This window comes from Protopterus annectens, chromosome 2.part0, assembly GCF_019279795.1.
Source record: "Protopterus annectens isolate FY-2018-M chromosome 2.part0, PAN1.0, whole genome shotgun sequence".
NCBI classification, from domain to species: domain Eukaryota; kingdom Metazoa; phylum Chordata; order Ceratodontiformes; family Protopteridae; genus Protopterus; species Protopterus annectens.
The window spans coordinates 1,707,269,552-1,707,283,851 of record NC_056728.1 but is presented as its reverse complement, the minus strand read 5'-3'; the positions used below and the strand labels follow the sequence as shown (position 1 = coordinate 1,707,283,851).

General features: G+C 43.6%; 1 protein-coding gene across 1 annotated transcript in view; it reads right to left on the bottom strand.

The window, feature by feature from the left end:
• The window catches only part of CDK11A (cyclin dependent kinase 11A), a 2,038,318-nt gene that overhangs the window by 409,997 nt on the left and 1,614,021 nt on the right, over nt 1-14,300 (bottom strand). Inside the window, exon 16 of the mRNA XM_044061756.1 lies at nt 12,290-12,411. Coding sequence (XP_043917691.1) covers nt 12,290-12,411 — 122 coding nt within the window. The remainder of the gene's footprint in view (nt 1-12,289; nt 12,412-14,300) is intronic.

The following is a 14,300-nucleotide window of genomic DNA, read 5'->3' as shown; positions in this document are numbered from 1 at the left end:
TTCGTTTACTGTGTACCCCAGGCAACTTAATAACTTTTTTACAAACGCCAGATGCTTTAGAAGTGTGTCCTTGCTCTCTGCTTGAATCAAGCAGTCATCCAGGTATGGATAAATTTGAATTCCTTTCTGTCTGCAAAATGCAATTACTGGTGCCAGGCACTTTGTGAAGACCCTGGGCACAGTAGATAAGCCAAAGGGCAGTGCAGAGAATTGGTAGTGCATTGAACCAGCTATGAATCTGAGGTATCTTCTGCAGTTTTGTCTGATAGGGACATGCAGGTATGCCTCTTTGAGGTCCAAAGTCACGAGCCAAGCTTTCTTGCCCAGCATGGGAAGAAGCTGCTGTAATGTTAACATTTTGAATTTCGGAACATCCAGGTAAGTGTTTAGAGATAAAAGATCCAGAATGGGCCTCCAGGCTTTGTCCTTTCTGGGTACCAGAAAGAGTCTTGAGTAGAATCCTTGTCCTTGCTCCTGTGATGGTAACTTTTGAATAGCTCTCATATCCATGAGTGCTGTAATTTGTTTTTGAGACTTTGCCCATTGATTTGGTGGCAGATTTGGCATTCCTTTCAACCTTGGCAGATTGTGAGAGTGGAACCTGTAACCTTGAAATACAATGTTGAGAACCCATTTGTCTTTGGTGATCACTTGCCAATTGTGGTAGAACAGTGCCAGTTTTCCTCCCAAAGGGGCTGCCAAGACGGATTTGTTTGGCAGCTGTAGTGGGAAGTCATTGGAGCTGCTTTTTATATGGTTGTGGCCTGTCTTCCCCTTCTTTCTGGCCTGATGCAACCCATTGTCGAGGCCTGTAAGGACCTTGTGTTTGACCTCTACCTCTTGGACGTCTGTATCTTCCCCTTTGAGTTCTGTCTGTAATTGGAAAGGACCAATTCTTAGTTGGCTAGTTTCTGCTAAATCTAGGAGGCTGAACCTGTAAGAAATCCTTCACCATTTGCATAGATTTTGCCTTGTCCTCCATTTTCTTTAATACCTCTTCTGCCTTAACTCCAAATAACACATCCTACTGCAAAGGTGCATCCAATAATTTTGCTTTAACATGATCTGGTAACGTATGTTTTTTAACCAAGCATGTCTTCTAATAACAGAGCCTGTAACTGCTGCTCTGCAGGAGGCCTCTAGAGAATGAAAACCACATTGCAAAGTATGCTTTCCCACTTGTTGAGTTGCATGCAATAAATTCTGCATTTCTTTAAAATTAGGAGGATCTGATTCTGGAAGCATTTTTTGTTTTAACTGAGACAGTAAAAATTGCTGATATTTTAGCATGTGAAACTAGCAATTTAAGGCTCTCATTGCTAAAGTTGCAGACGTATATACTTTCTTTCCCCATCTGTCTAATGCTCTGGAATCTCTGGCAGAGGGAACTGGATTCTTGGCTGATGAGGCCTCAACTCCTTTCGGTCCCTGAGAAACAGTTTCAGGGTCAGCTACAGAGTTTTTATACAGAAATTTATATGAGTCAGGGACTCTGCAGTACCTGTCAGGTTTAACAGGGGCTGGAGGTAAGGAATCAGGATTTAAGCTGGATTCAGTATACACATCATCGACAATATCTAACACTGGCGGAATAGCAAGGGGTCTGTGTTGAGGTAATAAAGGAAGTCTCTGAGCCTTTTCTTGGATTCTGAGTAATCCTGGCCTTCCCAGTGGAAATGCTCCCTCATGGTATGTAGGGTTTCCCCAAAGGAGTAGTCCTCAGGCGGTGAGGCTGATGGAATAGATTCCTCAGCATCAGAATCCTCATAATGGGGTAAAGAGTATCCTAAGTCTGAGGATGAATCAGAAGAGATGGACACCTGGTCGGATGAGTCATAGTCTGCATCCTGTCTAGGCCTTTTATCAGGAGGGGGATGGGACCCCCTGGTCAGAGTAATTAGGTCTTCGGCCATTTTGAGCATTTGTTTCTTAGGCATGGAGGCCTGTCCTGGAGAATGCTGAATTTGATTCTTTGATTTTAAAAGAGGCTTAGACTTAGCTGAGGGTTTAATGCTTAACTGAGTAGGTCTAAAGACACCCTCTCTACCTGTGGGTTACTCAGCTACTCTGGATCCCTCTGAAAGGTTAGTCTCACTAGGCTGAAGAGCTTGTGCATCCGAAGACCCAGCCATCTCCACGTGGGAGTCAGCGGCGGCTTGTGGTTCTACAGAAGCGGCTGTCAGGGGCTGCGAAGGCGCCTCGCTGAAAACCGGAGAAACGGTGACTGGCCTAGAAGAGGCTTCGTCGTCAGTTTTGGGCCTCGGATGCCTATCCTTGTCTTTGCGCTTTTTGTGCATTCCGGTCGTTGGAAGTTCCGATGGCATGGTATAATTGAATTTTCTACAAAAATAATGTCGGGCAAAATCAAACCGACGTTTAATAGTGTGCTTGTTAAACCTAGCACAAAACCGACAACCAGTAACGTCGTGGTCAGGGCCTAGGCATGGGATACAATAGGAATGAAAATCCTTATGAGGTATTTGCTTCTCACAAGAAATACAGTTATTAACTTTTAACGACACTGGTCTGAGGCAAGAAAAAGTTTCCCCAATGGGGTACTTAGCTTTGTAGAAGACTTTGGTTCTGGATTCGGAATGAAAATCTCAGGAGACGGCCAACCGGCACTTGCGAACTGCTTTTGCTTCGGGCACTGCGCGGCAAGAAAGATTGGAGAAAATGGCGTCGGCTGCATCTTATATACCCCTGTCACACTGACGTCAGGGAGGAGGCGACAGCAACCGACACCAGACCAAGACTTTGGAACTCTGGCCGACTGCAGGACTGCCTGACGGCAGGATAACCCAAGTGTAATGACTGCAGCAGTGTAACACGATGAACATCTGCTCTCATCTCCAGTACATTTATGTGCAGTTTGGTGTCTGCAAGGGACCACGTACCTTGGACTGTCTTTCCCTGGCAATGCCCCACCCGCCCCAGCAGAGAAGTGTCCATGGTCACTCTGGCACCGGGAGGAGGAGGAGAAAAGGGTCTGCCCACGAGGAGATCAGGGGACGGAATCCACCAAAGAAGATAATGCCTGCACACCGGAGTGAGACAGATGGAAGCTGTCATTAGATGAGACAGAGAAGACCATTGGACCACTAGAGTACACTGTAGAACCCTCATGTAAAACTTGGCTAATGGCACCAGACAGACTGCAGCCGCCACAGACCCCAAGGCTCCAAGAATGAAGTGGACCTAAGGACGAGACATATCTAAGAGGCACTGAACTTGGTATCTGATTAGTTGTACAATCCTGAGAAGTAACGCTGCTATCTCTGACATAGTGTCTAGCTGGATGTCAATAACCTTCAAGTTCTGGGTCAGAACCAGATTCGACTTGGCTAGATTCACGGTTATTCCTAGCTGGTCGAACAGTCGAAGAAGGTACTAAGTGGCTGCGATCAGTTGATGCTTTGTGGGAGCTGTGAGGAGCCAAACGTTGAGATAAGGAAACACCTGGAATGCCTGCAGTCTCAGATGAGCTGCCACCACTGCCATGCACTTGGTGAACACCTGGGGGGTGGGCTGTGGTGAGACCAAAGGGCAGGGTTTTGAACTGGTAATGACTGGCCTCTATACAAAAGCGGAGATGTCTCCTGGAGCACCTGTCTATTTTTATATTATAGTGCACATTCTGGAGATCCACAGAGCACATCCACTCATTCTTGTGCAGAACGGGGATGATGGACTGGACAGTGGCCATCCACAACTTTGACTTCTTGATCGAGATTTTAACTTGCTTAAGTCCACAACTGGACACAAATGGATGCTGTTTCACTGAGGAAGGCTGGATAGCCGAAACCGGTCTGAATAAAGTATTTTATTTATTTACTTTATTTTGTCTACAAGTGCCTTATGTACTCTTTATGCTGGTTTAATACATAAAACTAGCCTTAGGAAAAGCTTAACTTCTGTCTTGGCCATGAGAGGGGGCTCGAAGGGTAGACAAGTATTAAAGGCCTACAAGTGAGTCTTAACAGAATAGGTCAGCCCTGAATGCAATACGTCACACAAGCATTGGAGTACTCTGGGGGTGTACACTAGAAGGGTTGGAGTTTCAGTTTAAAGCAACAGAGGGGAAATCTCTTCCACGTGACCATGTAAGACTTTCTGGTGTTAGGTTTCCTGGCTTCTTGTAGAATTCAAACCACCTGTTCAGAAAAGTTGTCTATTAGGGATTAAAATCATATCATCCAGAGGATCACACTGACAGAGCCCATACTGGGATGAAGGAGCTGTCCTTTCTGTTGTCTGATTATATCTGGTTTTGGAGGGATTCTCCAAAAGTTTCCCTTTTACAGGTGAAGCAGCAGCTGGAACCAGTGCTGTCTTGGGCAGAAAGGTGCCAGAAGTAGAAGTTTTGAGTATTCGTGTCTGTGTGCACCAGAAGAAAGCCTGGTTTCCACACATGAGAAGATTTGCAGGGCTTGTGGAAATGCCCTCACTTCCTTTAGGTTGATGTATTCTTTGAGCACATGGGCAAGCCAGTCCCCTTAAACTCTGTGGTGTCATGTACAAGACCCCCACGCCCTGTCCGTAGCATCTGTAAACAGAAGCTGGTTGTGTGAGGTTGGAGTGAATGGGGGACCTGGGTTGAGAGTAACCTGGTTGCTCCACCAAAGGAGTTCCTTCTTGATGCAAGGAAGAAGAGGAATGTTGGTACAGAGAGGGAGAGAGTGCTGTGGCCACATTGATTACAGACACCACTGCATTTTCCCTATGCATAATCTGGCAAGAGTCAACACAGGAACGGTGGCAGTCACGAGTCCCAAAGCCCTGAGAGCTTGGCTGGCGGAGCAATGATTCTTACTGGAATGTAGTAGGAATTCACTGACTAGTGAGATGACCTTTTCTTGAGAAAGGGAGGCATGCATGGTAGACATGTCCAGATGACATCCCAGGAAGATAAGGTGTTGGGAAGGGATAAGGCAGGATTTTTGTTAGTTGATGGTGAACCCCAGGAGAGTCAAAACTTGTACTGTGTAATGAAGGTGCTTTACACGAGGATTTCTGGATTAAGCCTGGAGTAGAAGGTCATCCAGGTAAGAGAAATTTTGAATGCCCTGAGTGCAGCTGAAAGCCACTACTGGAGCCAGACACTTTGTGAACACCTTAGAGCTGTAGAAAGACCAAAGGGCAAAGCAGTAAACTGAAAAAGTGATGACCCAGTATAAAACCTGAGGAATTTTCTGCAGGAAGGGAGGATGGGAATACAAAGATAAGCATCTTTTAGGTCTAAGGATACCAGGAAGGCTTGAGGGAGTAAAAAAGGCAGGAGTCTGCAGGAACAGCATTTTGAAGGAGAGCACTCTCAGAAAGGTATTTAGCCTGGAAAGATCCAGGATGGGCCTCCAAATGGCCTTCCTTTCTGGGAACAGGAAGTGTCTTGAATAAAATCTCTTTCATGAATAAGATGGGGAATGTACTTCCATGGTTCCCTGGGACAGTAAGTTTTGCACAATGAGCTCTCTGAGGTGTATCTGGTCTGCAGGAGGGGAAGGAATGCACCCTGGAGTTGGACTGTTTTCCCAAGACATGGATTAACCCTCATTGATAATGTTTTGGACCAACTTTTCTGAGGTTATGGTTTCTCAAACGTGACAGGTAAGAGAAAGTCTTTTTGAGAGTTGGGTGGAGGGGGGGGTAAGGACTAAGTAGTTACAGGGATCTGCTAATGAACTGAGGCCTCCTAGAAGGGGTATGCCACTGAAATTTTTATGGAAGCCTTTTCTTGGGAGCCTTCCAATGCCTATGAGGAGTCATACGGTCTCTCTTGGTGAAGGAGGTGGATTTGGCTGACTAATTTCTGTGATACCATGGAACAATGCACAGCAGGATTTGACAGCAATATTTCACAGTCTTGCCCTATTCTTGCAAAGCTAAAAGAGACTGACAGCCTATTAGTCAAGAAAAGAGGTTGTTATCTAAGGGGAGAGTGTACAATTTTAGATTTAAAATCTTCAGGGAAAGGTTGAACCTATAGCCAGGCATACAGCCTCATCACTGAACCAATGGCAGCTGCCTGGAATGGGCATCCACAGCATCATAGCTACATTTTATACTGTGCTCAGCTATCTGAGAAGCCTGGGCCACTAAACACTGCATGAGCTACTTTGAATCTGGAATCTATGGCTCTGTGATGGTTTTGCTTAAGGACTGTAACACAGAGAGCAGGTATTTGGTCATTAGAGTCTGATAGCCTATAAGTCTATAGGCTAGGATGGATGAAGTATACACTCTGTTACTCTACCTGTCCATTGCTTTAATGTCTTTGTCACTGGGGAGAACGTTAGTGCCAGGGAGCAACTTGGAAGGTCTGTTTGAAAGCCAGCAAAACTGTGGCTGTGTCTGCAATAGGCTTTTTATAGAGGTACTCAGGTTCTATAAAGTTCCTACTGAATTCATCAGGTCTTTTTGGAGCAGGGGGCTAAGAATCTAAAGCCGAAGTATTAGCCTGAAAGGCATCCTGGTAAGCCTCAAGCATGGGAGGAACTGGAGGAAAAGGAGCAGGAGTGTCCATCTCCAATAAACTGCAGTATCTCTTTTGCACCTCAGACATCTGTCTGGACTGCCACTCAAGATGATTCATCATGATTTGTAAGTTTTTTTCCAAAGAAGGCCTCTTCCAGGAGGGAATCTGGAGACAGAGTGAATCTCCTTCATCTGATGAAATCTGTTCTGGAGAGTGTAACTAGGCTGAATATTCAGGGGAAACAGCCAAATCCTCTTCCAGTTCCTCATCAGAAGAAGAGGAACCTACGGTCTGTTTATGTGGAGTGGTTTGAGAAGTCACAAAGGAAGGAGGCTTTACCTACATGATTGCCTTGAAAAGTCCCTGAGAAAAATAAAACCATTCTTTTTCCCTGGATGCAGAAATAGATGTCAAGTGTTTATGTTTTTGTTTTTTCTTTTTAGAGGTGATGTCCACCTGAAAAGGCTTAGAAGGTTATGAACCTGGGCACATTTCTATCAGGGTTCTGGGAATCTCTTTCCTCACAAGGAGCTGAGTAATTCCTTGAGAGCCCTCCAATACAATGATTTGCAGTTCATCGGAGGACTCCTGTTGTCTGCAAGGCCTCAGGAGTCATATCGACCTCTGGTGGGGGTCACGGTAGAGGACTCATGAGACATTGATGGGTGCAACCACCTCAGAGGGTACATCTGATTCCAAGATGACAGCTGGAGAATCCTCCTTTGGTCTCCAAAGCCTTTTCTTATGCAGAAGGCCTACATCCAGGCCTTTTGACATAGTGCATTAGGTGTTTTAGACGTTGGGTCTCAATAAAGGTATTAAGTGTGGAGAGCCTAGACTAGATGGTTTTCGGAATGAATGACTGGCAGATGGAACAGGATTTATAGTCTTGTGCAGGGCCTAACCAAACAGGCACTTAGTGTGTAAGCTTCTGTATGGAATTTGTCTGCTGTACTCACACTTACCCCTCCTAGCTGACAACTAAAAATCATTAGCAAAACAGGCAAGAAATTAGAAGGTTTCCCAACAGGGCACTTATCTGATCTGACAAGTGAAGCTACAGTATATAAAAAACAAACTATTACAGTCCATCAGATGCACTGACCTGCATTCTGGCTGGTGGCAAAATAGTCTAGGGATCTCGTATGTACATCTGCTTTTATACCTCAACACCTAGGTCATCTCCTGAATGCACAACATACAAAGATGAAGCTTTAGTATCCAGGCCGAATGACAATGAGCTACACCACCATCTGTTAACAATAGTGCAATAGTGACTCAGCCAGGACATTACAGTCTTCTACTCCATTATAAAGCAAAGTATCTCTCTTACTATATACAAATGTAATCTAGATGAACAGATGGGTAAAGAAGTCATAACAAGACATCTGTCCTGTCGCCAGGCAGTCCTCGCAGTCTGCAGTCAGGGCAAGTCCTGGTCCGGCTTCGGGCTGATGTCGTCGTCCCACTTCGCTGATGTCGCGACTCCTCGGTATAAAATGCTCGGCCCATAAGCCATTTTCCTCAGTGTTTCTTTCCCTTTTTTTGCCAGTAGCCCCTTGCAGGCTAAAATAGCCCTCTTGCAGGCTAAAATTTGATGCTAGCCCAAAATACAACAATAAAACAGTATACACATATATACAACATATATACAAACAAATACACCCAAAAAGACTCCCCCAGACTCCCCAACAACTAGAGCTTAGTACCCAGAGGGGACACAGGGAGGGGAAGGACTGAGAGGAGGTTTGACTGCAGATGCATCTACATTCGACATCTACATTGGTACAAAAAAAAACTCATGTCTGCGTCCTCTGCAGATGTAATCATCTGCAGTCATAACAAGTACCGTATAGCCAACTAGGGGAGGAGGATAAAAGTGATTATGGTGTGGTGTGTGATTTAGCACAGTACAGCAGGCAAAAACCTAGCCTGATCTGGAATAAAAAAAAGAGGCAAATTATAATGCTTGGCAATGCATCGGAGGTCCAAGGTCCAAGCAATGTTCCAAATGTTGCTCCCCTCGTGAAGAAGGCTGTGGGTGGTGCTGTTGCCTGTGTGCCCTGGTATCTTATGTTCTGGAATTGGTTTTTCATGGGAAGGAGTAACAGTATCATGATGTATTTAAGGTGGAGAATTGTTAGAAACAACCTTTCACTTTCTGGAACTCTGAAGTCTCTCCTAGTTCTTCCTTGTTCTCTCTCTGGCTTGTCTTCTGTTTGCTCTCGCCATTGCTTTGCTAACTCTCTGGCTTAGGATTTGGGAGTTTGGTTTTGATTTGGATTTGTATCTTCCTCTTTGACTGGTAAGGGGTGTGGAACCTGGCAACCTTGATCTATGGTTTGTAAAATCCACTGTCTTTTGTGTTTGTTTGCCAGTTCCTTTGAAAAATAGTTATAACTTCTAGTAGGAGGAGTATTTGTTCCCTATTTGTTCCGGATTTAGGATTAAGTCATCAAGGTTGTGCTGAGTTGCAGTGGTGGTGGCTGCTGTGCCTGTGCCTCTGTTCTGTGTTCACTGCACCCCCTTGCAGGCACCTCCTGGATCTGTTTCGCCCCTGAACTGCTATATTATTTCTACTGAAATTTTGTGGAGTCAGGTCAGGACCAATTTTTTTGCAGGCCAGTTTCCTGCTAAACCTTGGGGTTGAACCTGCAATCACTGTGCCAGTGGCTAAATCATCATTGCAGTGCATCAAGGAGCCACATCACAAGGAATGAATGGTTGCTAACCTGTTGTATGTTATGTTATTATTCTAATACATATTATATATTATCAAGAGATTCATCAGTGGTTAATTTTTTAGTTAACTCTGCAAGCATAAACACTGGTATGTGTCAAAGAAAGTTCAAAGCTTTAGAAAGCTCTAGCTGTAGCTGTAGCTGATTTTACCCCCTTCTCTGTCTAGTGACCTAGCTCTTAGGAGGAAAGAATAGGTTTTTTAGCTGTGGTCGCGGCCACTGCCTTGGACCCTGGGGGGATATAGTCTGGTTTCTAAAAGTGGTGGTGATGAGGTGGTGGTGTGACTCTAATCTGTCTGTCCTCTGTCTGGTCTGGCAGGGCAGGGCTGGGGGAGAGGAGCAAACATCACTGCGGCTGAAATCATCATCAGAGAGAGAGAGAGAACAGGAGGTATAGGCAAGGGCCTGTGCTGTGGGAAGGTCCCAAGTCTTTTCTCTGAGTCTGAAATCCTTGTTGCTGCCATTGAACTGTTCTGTTCTCGATAGATGCAAGGTTTCAAAAGGAGAATTCCTTGGGGAAGAAGCTGGAAAATGGATTTCAGCATCCAATCTTCAAAAAAAATTGAGAAGGGAGCCTCAGGCTGATCAGTTATGTCTGATTCATCAGCAGAATGGCCTGCCTATTCTGCCCCAGATCTCTTCTCAGGAGGCTGAGGGTGAGAGAATCTGAAATCTAATCTTGAAAATTAATTAATCTCTCAAAGAAAGCATCGCCTGGATGTGAAGAGGGAACAGGCGGTGGGGGCCTAGGCACTGGGTTTAGTTCCTGCTTATTTAGTTTAGCCCCGGGCGCTAATGGACATGGCACATGGCACCCATGGCAGGGCCAGCGCTGGGGCAGAGACATCCAAGGATGGTTCGATCCAAGGACCACCGTACCAAAACCCTCTGAGGTGAGGGTAAACTTTCTGCAGGGGCCTCAGTTAAGTTAGATAGGTGCCAGCTGTAGGTGAGAAGTAGTTTCGGTTTCTTTTGAGACGTTTTCTGACATTCCCTGTTTTTACCGCGGTTTCGGTTTGTTTTACCGTGGTTTAAGGCAAACCGCTGACCGCTTTGCTTTTGCCTCTATGCTTTTGGCGCTTTTATAATGCGGAAATCATCAGTACCAAAAACTGAAAATCAACCGACCGACGCCTAAGCTGCAACTCCGAAAATGAAAGCACAGGGCCGGTTAAAAGAAGCAGGCCGCGGGCTGGCTGGCTGCTACGCAGGGTGGGCCTAAACAAGTGGATCTTTATATGAGGGAATCTTATGAGTTATTTGTTGTTAAGGTTACTTTTTTCTGTTAACTTTCGAAGAAAAGAAAGAGTCAAGAAAAGTTAGCTTCTTGTACTTAGCAAGTAGTATTCGGTAAGTAAGTACTCTGTAATCTGACCGACTGCACTCGACCGACCGGCACTCTGCTTCTGGCGCGCACTGCCACGCTGCAAGAAAGAAAAAAAAATGGCGCCGCGCTGATGCTACAACTGGGACCACCAGAGATGACGCCGTGTGGGTGGGTGACAGCCGTCACCGAGCCGGACCGACCGGACTTTGAACTGCAGGGGCTGGCTGCCTGGACTAGGACACAACACTGTGTTATGACTGCAGATGCATCCATGAAGGACATCCATGAATTAACCCTGAGTTAACATTCCTGTCCCTCATGGATAGGGGAAACACGTAAATGTCCAATATATCCTTGCTAGGTCCTTCTCTGAGTTATTTGTATGCAAAATAGGACAGCTGAAAACTACCACAGGAATATAAGGCTCGACTTCTTAAGATTTTCAAAGATCAATAGTCTAGTAGGAACTTATGAATCTGAAGGTTGTTACTGGCAAGCCTTGCATGCATGGCCTTTGGCTAAACAGCCTTGTATTTTCTGGGATTCCCAGGACTCCAGCAGAGAATACAAGATCAAGATTGCCCCATGCCTACAGATCAAGCTTTTGGCAAAATCTTAAAATGGTAGACTGTGAAGCATCTCTGGCTTGAAGGTTGAAAAAAAAAAAACTCTAACATAACAGATAAATAAGTCATGGTGGATGTCCCTCCATGTACCCATGGTACTCATGTTTATCAATTACTTCTGGAGTTACTTCACTATAAAACATTCCCTGAAACGGAAATTTCTCCCTTCCTTTGCTAAAGTGAGTGACCTGGAAGGTGGTACATGCACAGCTAACAATGCTAGCAGGGGGCTCTTGTAAGACAGCAGTTGGTTCATGGATTTTTACCTCCTTTGGTACCAACAATGGTGACGTTTTTCTTTTTACCCTTTAGAGACAACAGCAAAACCTTTTACTAAGAAGCCTTCAAAGAACTGTCACTACTGTCGCTTGAAGTCTTACCTTTTCTCTCCCACTAGCTTTCTCCACAATTTCAGATTATTGCTCTCTAACTTGTTTTGTTGCAAATTATATTACCGCCTCTGGACCATTTTCCTTACTCTTCTGATACAGCCTCACAATCTTACAAAAGTTATGCTGCTTTTTCTACAACAAGAATGCTTATACATCTCTTCATCCTAACTTATTTTAACTACCTTAATAAAGTCCTTAAAGTGTTCACAATTATGCTACTGAAAAAAGTAACAAAAACAGTATTCAGTGTGGAAATCTTTTGATGTAATTTATTTCTTACAACCATTACTGCTAATCTGTTGGGAAACAAAAGTACTAACCATGTTGGTCAAATGTTGATAAGAGTTCTTTCATGTCAAAAACATAAGGAAAGAAATAAAAAAATCAACTCTTTATTGGAGAATTGCTAAGCCAGGATTAAAACTAATGCACCACTCATGAATGGGAATTGAACTCAAATAACCAAAGATTTATGTAGTGTGAACCAAAGACAATCCATTCAAATGTTTTTATGGAGGGCTTGCATCAGCCAACATCAGCACTGATATTACTGTGAAACTCATTGGTTCAAGCAGGCCACAGAAAACTGACAAGGTCACTGATACATGGATCACAAGAAAGCAGTATGTAGCGACACAGATAACAAAAAAGCAATATGTAGTGACTTTCAACCTAAATGCCACCTCCCCTATGATATCCATCTTGTAGTACATAAAAAATGTATATACCTTCAATATTCCTGAGTGACTAAACAACAAATTGGATGTTTTCAAGTCGCGATGAAGTATCCAGTTGTCATGAAGATGTCTCACCCCCCGAAGGAGTTGTATCATCAGTGTTTTCACTTCGCCTAAAGAAAAAGAAATACATAGATACCGATCTATTTCAGCAGACTTTTAATCTATTTCAGCAGACTTTTAATCCATTTTTCTCACTGTAAAATTAAAATTTCTCCGAGAAGCCTTTAAACGGTTACACTGAGTGCTCTGCAAAATACATGACAGACTTCAACGTGATGAAGGACGATTTCTTTTCCTTCTTGAAAAACATGGAAGGGGAGTAACAGGCTTGTGACACCTCTTCCCCACCCACCAAGCATACAAAAACATAAGCAACTTCTATAATTTGAACTGGCTAAGCTCATTTTTGTTGAAAGGCTACAGGACTCCCAGTAGTCACACTTCAATACTCAAAGAAATGCCCAGCTCCACTTCTACAACAATTTTCTTGTTCTGGCTCTTTATTGTTCTTCATAATCACCTAGTGTGAGATGACTCTCACCTTAAAAAAATATTAAGGACCAGAAGTAACTAAAGAAATCACAATCACAAACATCTCTAAAAACTCTTCATAATGTAAAGAGAAGACATCCTTGAAAGAGTTTTGGTGATATGCATGTGGATTCAAGAACTGGAGTTGTGATATGTGTTTGTTTGTCAGAATAGTCAGCAAACGATCGAGAGAGAGGCTGAGATTCTAGACTTCATGAAGTGTTTATTCAAATCTCTGGAAGGTGTACAGCATGAAAAACAACTTCATGTAGTTATGAAAATTAGCATTTAAAACTGCACATGCCCATATATTACATTCCTTTTTTCTAGTTATAAAAATAATTATTTTATGCATCTCTATGATATGTCATGCAATAAATCACAGTTATTACTTCAAATGAACTTGTACTTCATAGTAAGCATGCGACAGGCTTTTACATTAAATTAAAATCATTTGGTGACAAAGAATTTAATAAATGCAACTTTTCAATCAGTCATGTTTGGCCCTCAAACTATCCAAATGACTTTGTTTTTCAATGATCATTCCATATCTAGAGAATTTAGGATTAGTCACTCTGGACATCTGACCTCACTTTTGGTACAGTTAACTACCACAGCTCTCATGATGCCTATTTCTTAAGGCAACACTGGTTGGTGCATTTCTGGTTATTTTTTTTCTCTGGACTTTAATGTACTCGCCCTATAAAAATGTTTGACAGTCTTCTTATACAGCCTTTACTCTTCCCCGGCTGTGAACAATACAAGATCCTGCTTTGGCTACTTTACCAGAGAATTCAACTTCAGTTTGTGGACTTTCCCTTGGCTTTCAGATGCACATTCAGCCTCTAACTTGTAAAATTATGTAATCCTTTGCAGTTTCTACAAAAAGAAGTTATGTACTCACCATAATGTTCCATCTGTGTTGTCGATCTTCATTCATTCTTGATGAACGGGACTCAAATCTGATCCTTGGAACCAGCTCGGCAGTTATACAGCTCGCGTCAGCCAAAAAACTCTCAAGCTAAGACTGTACCTACAATTCCACTCTCTCCATTACCTCAGATCGAGTCTGCAGATAAGAGCAAGAGTATACACAGTAACTGTAAGTAGAAGCAATGTCCAAGGTAAAAACCCTATTACAACCCAGGACAAGGGTCTGATCCCCCAGGAAATGTACAGGGGGGAAAGGAGGGTGAGATGTCAAGACTGAACAAAGATCGACAACACAGATGGAGTACATAACTTCTTTATCTGATGATGTCAATCTTCACTCATTCTTGACAAATGGGACAGAGTCCCCAGCTACGTCAGACTCTAGGTGGCCTTATAGAAGGATACTCCTGAGAGCTATAGAGCCAAAGGATGCTCTTCCCCTGGAGACCATACCCAATTTGTAATGAGTGATAAAGGTATGAGTCATAGCCCAAGTTGCAGCTGCACAAATTTCATCCATAGAAGCTTTTGAATG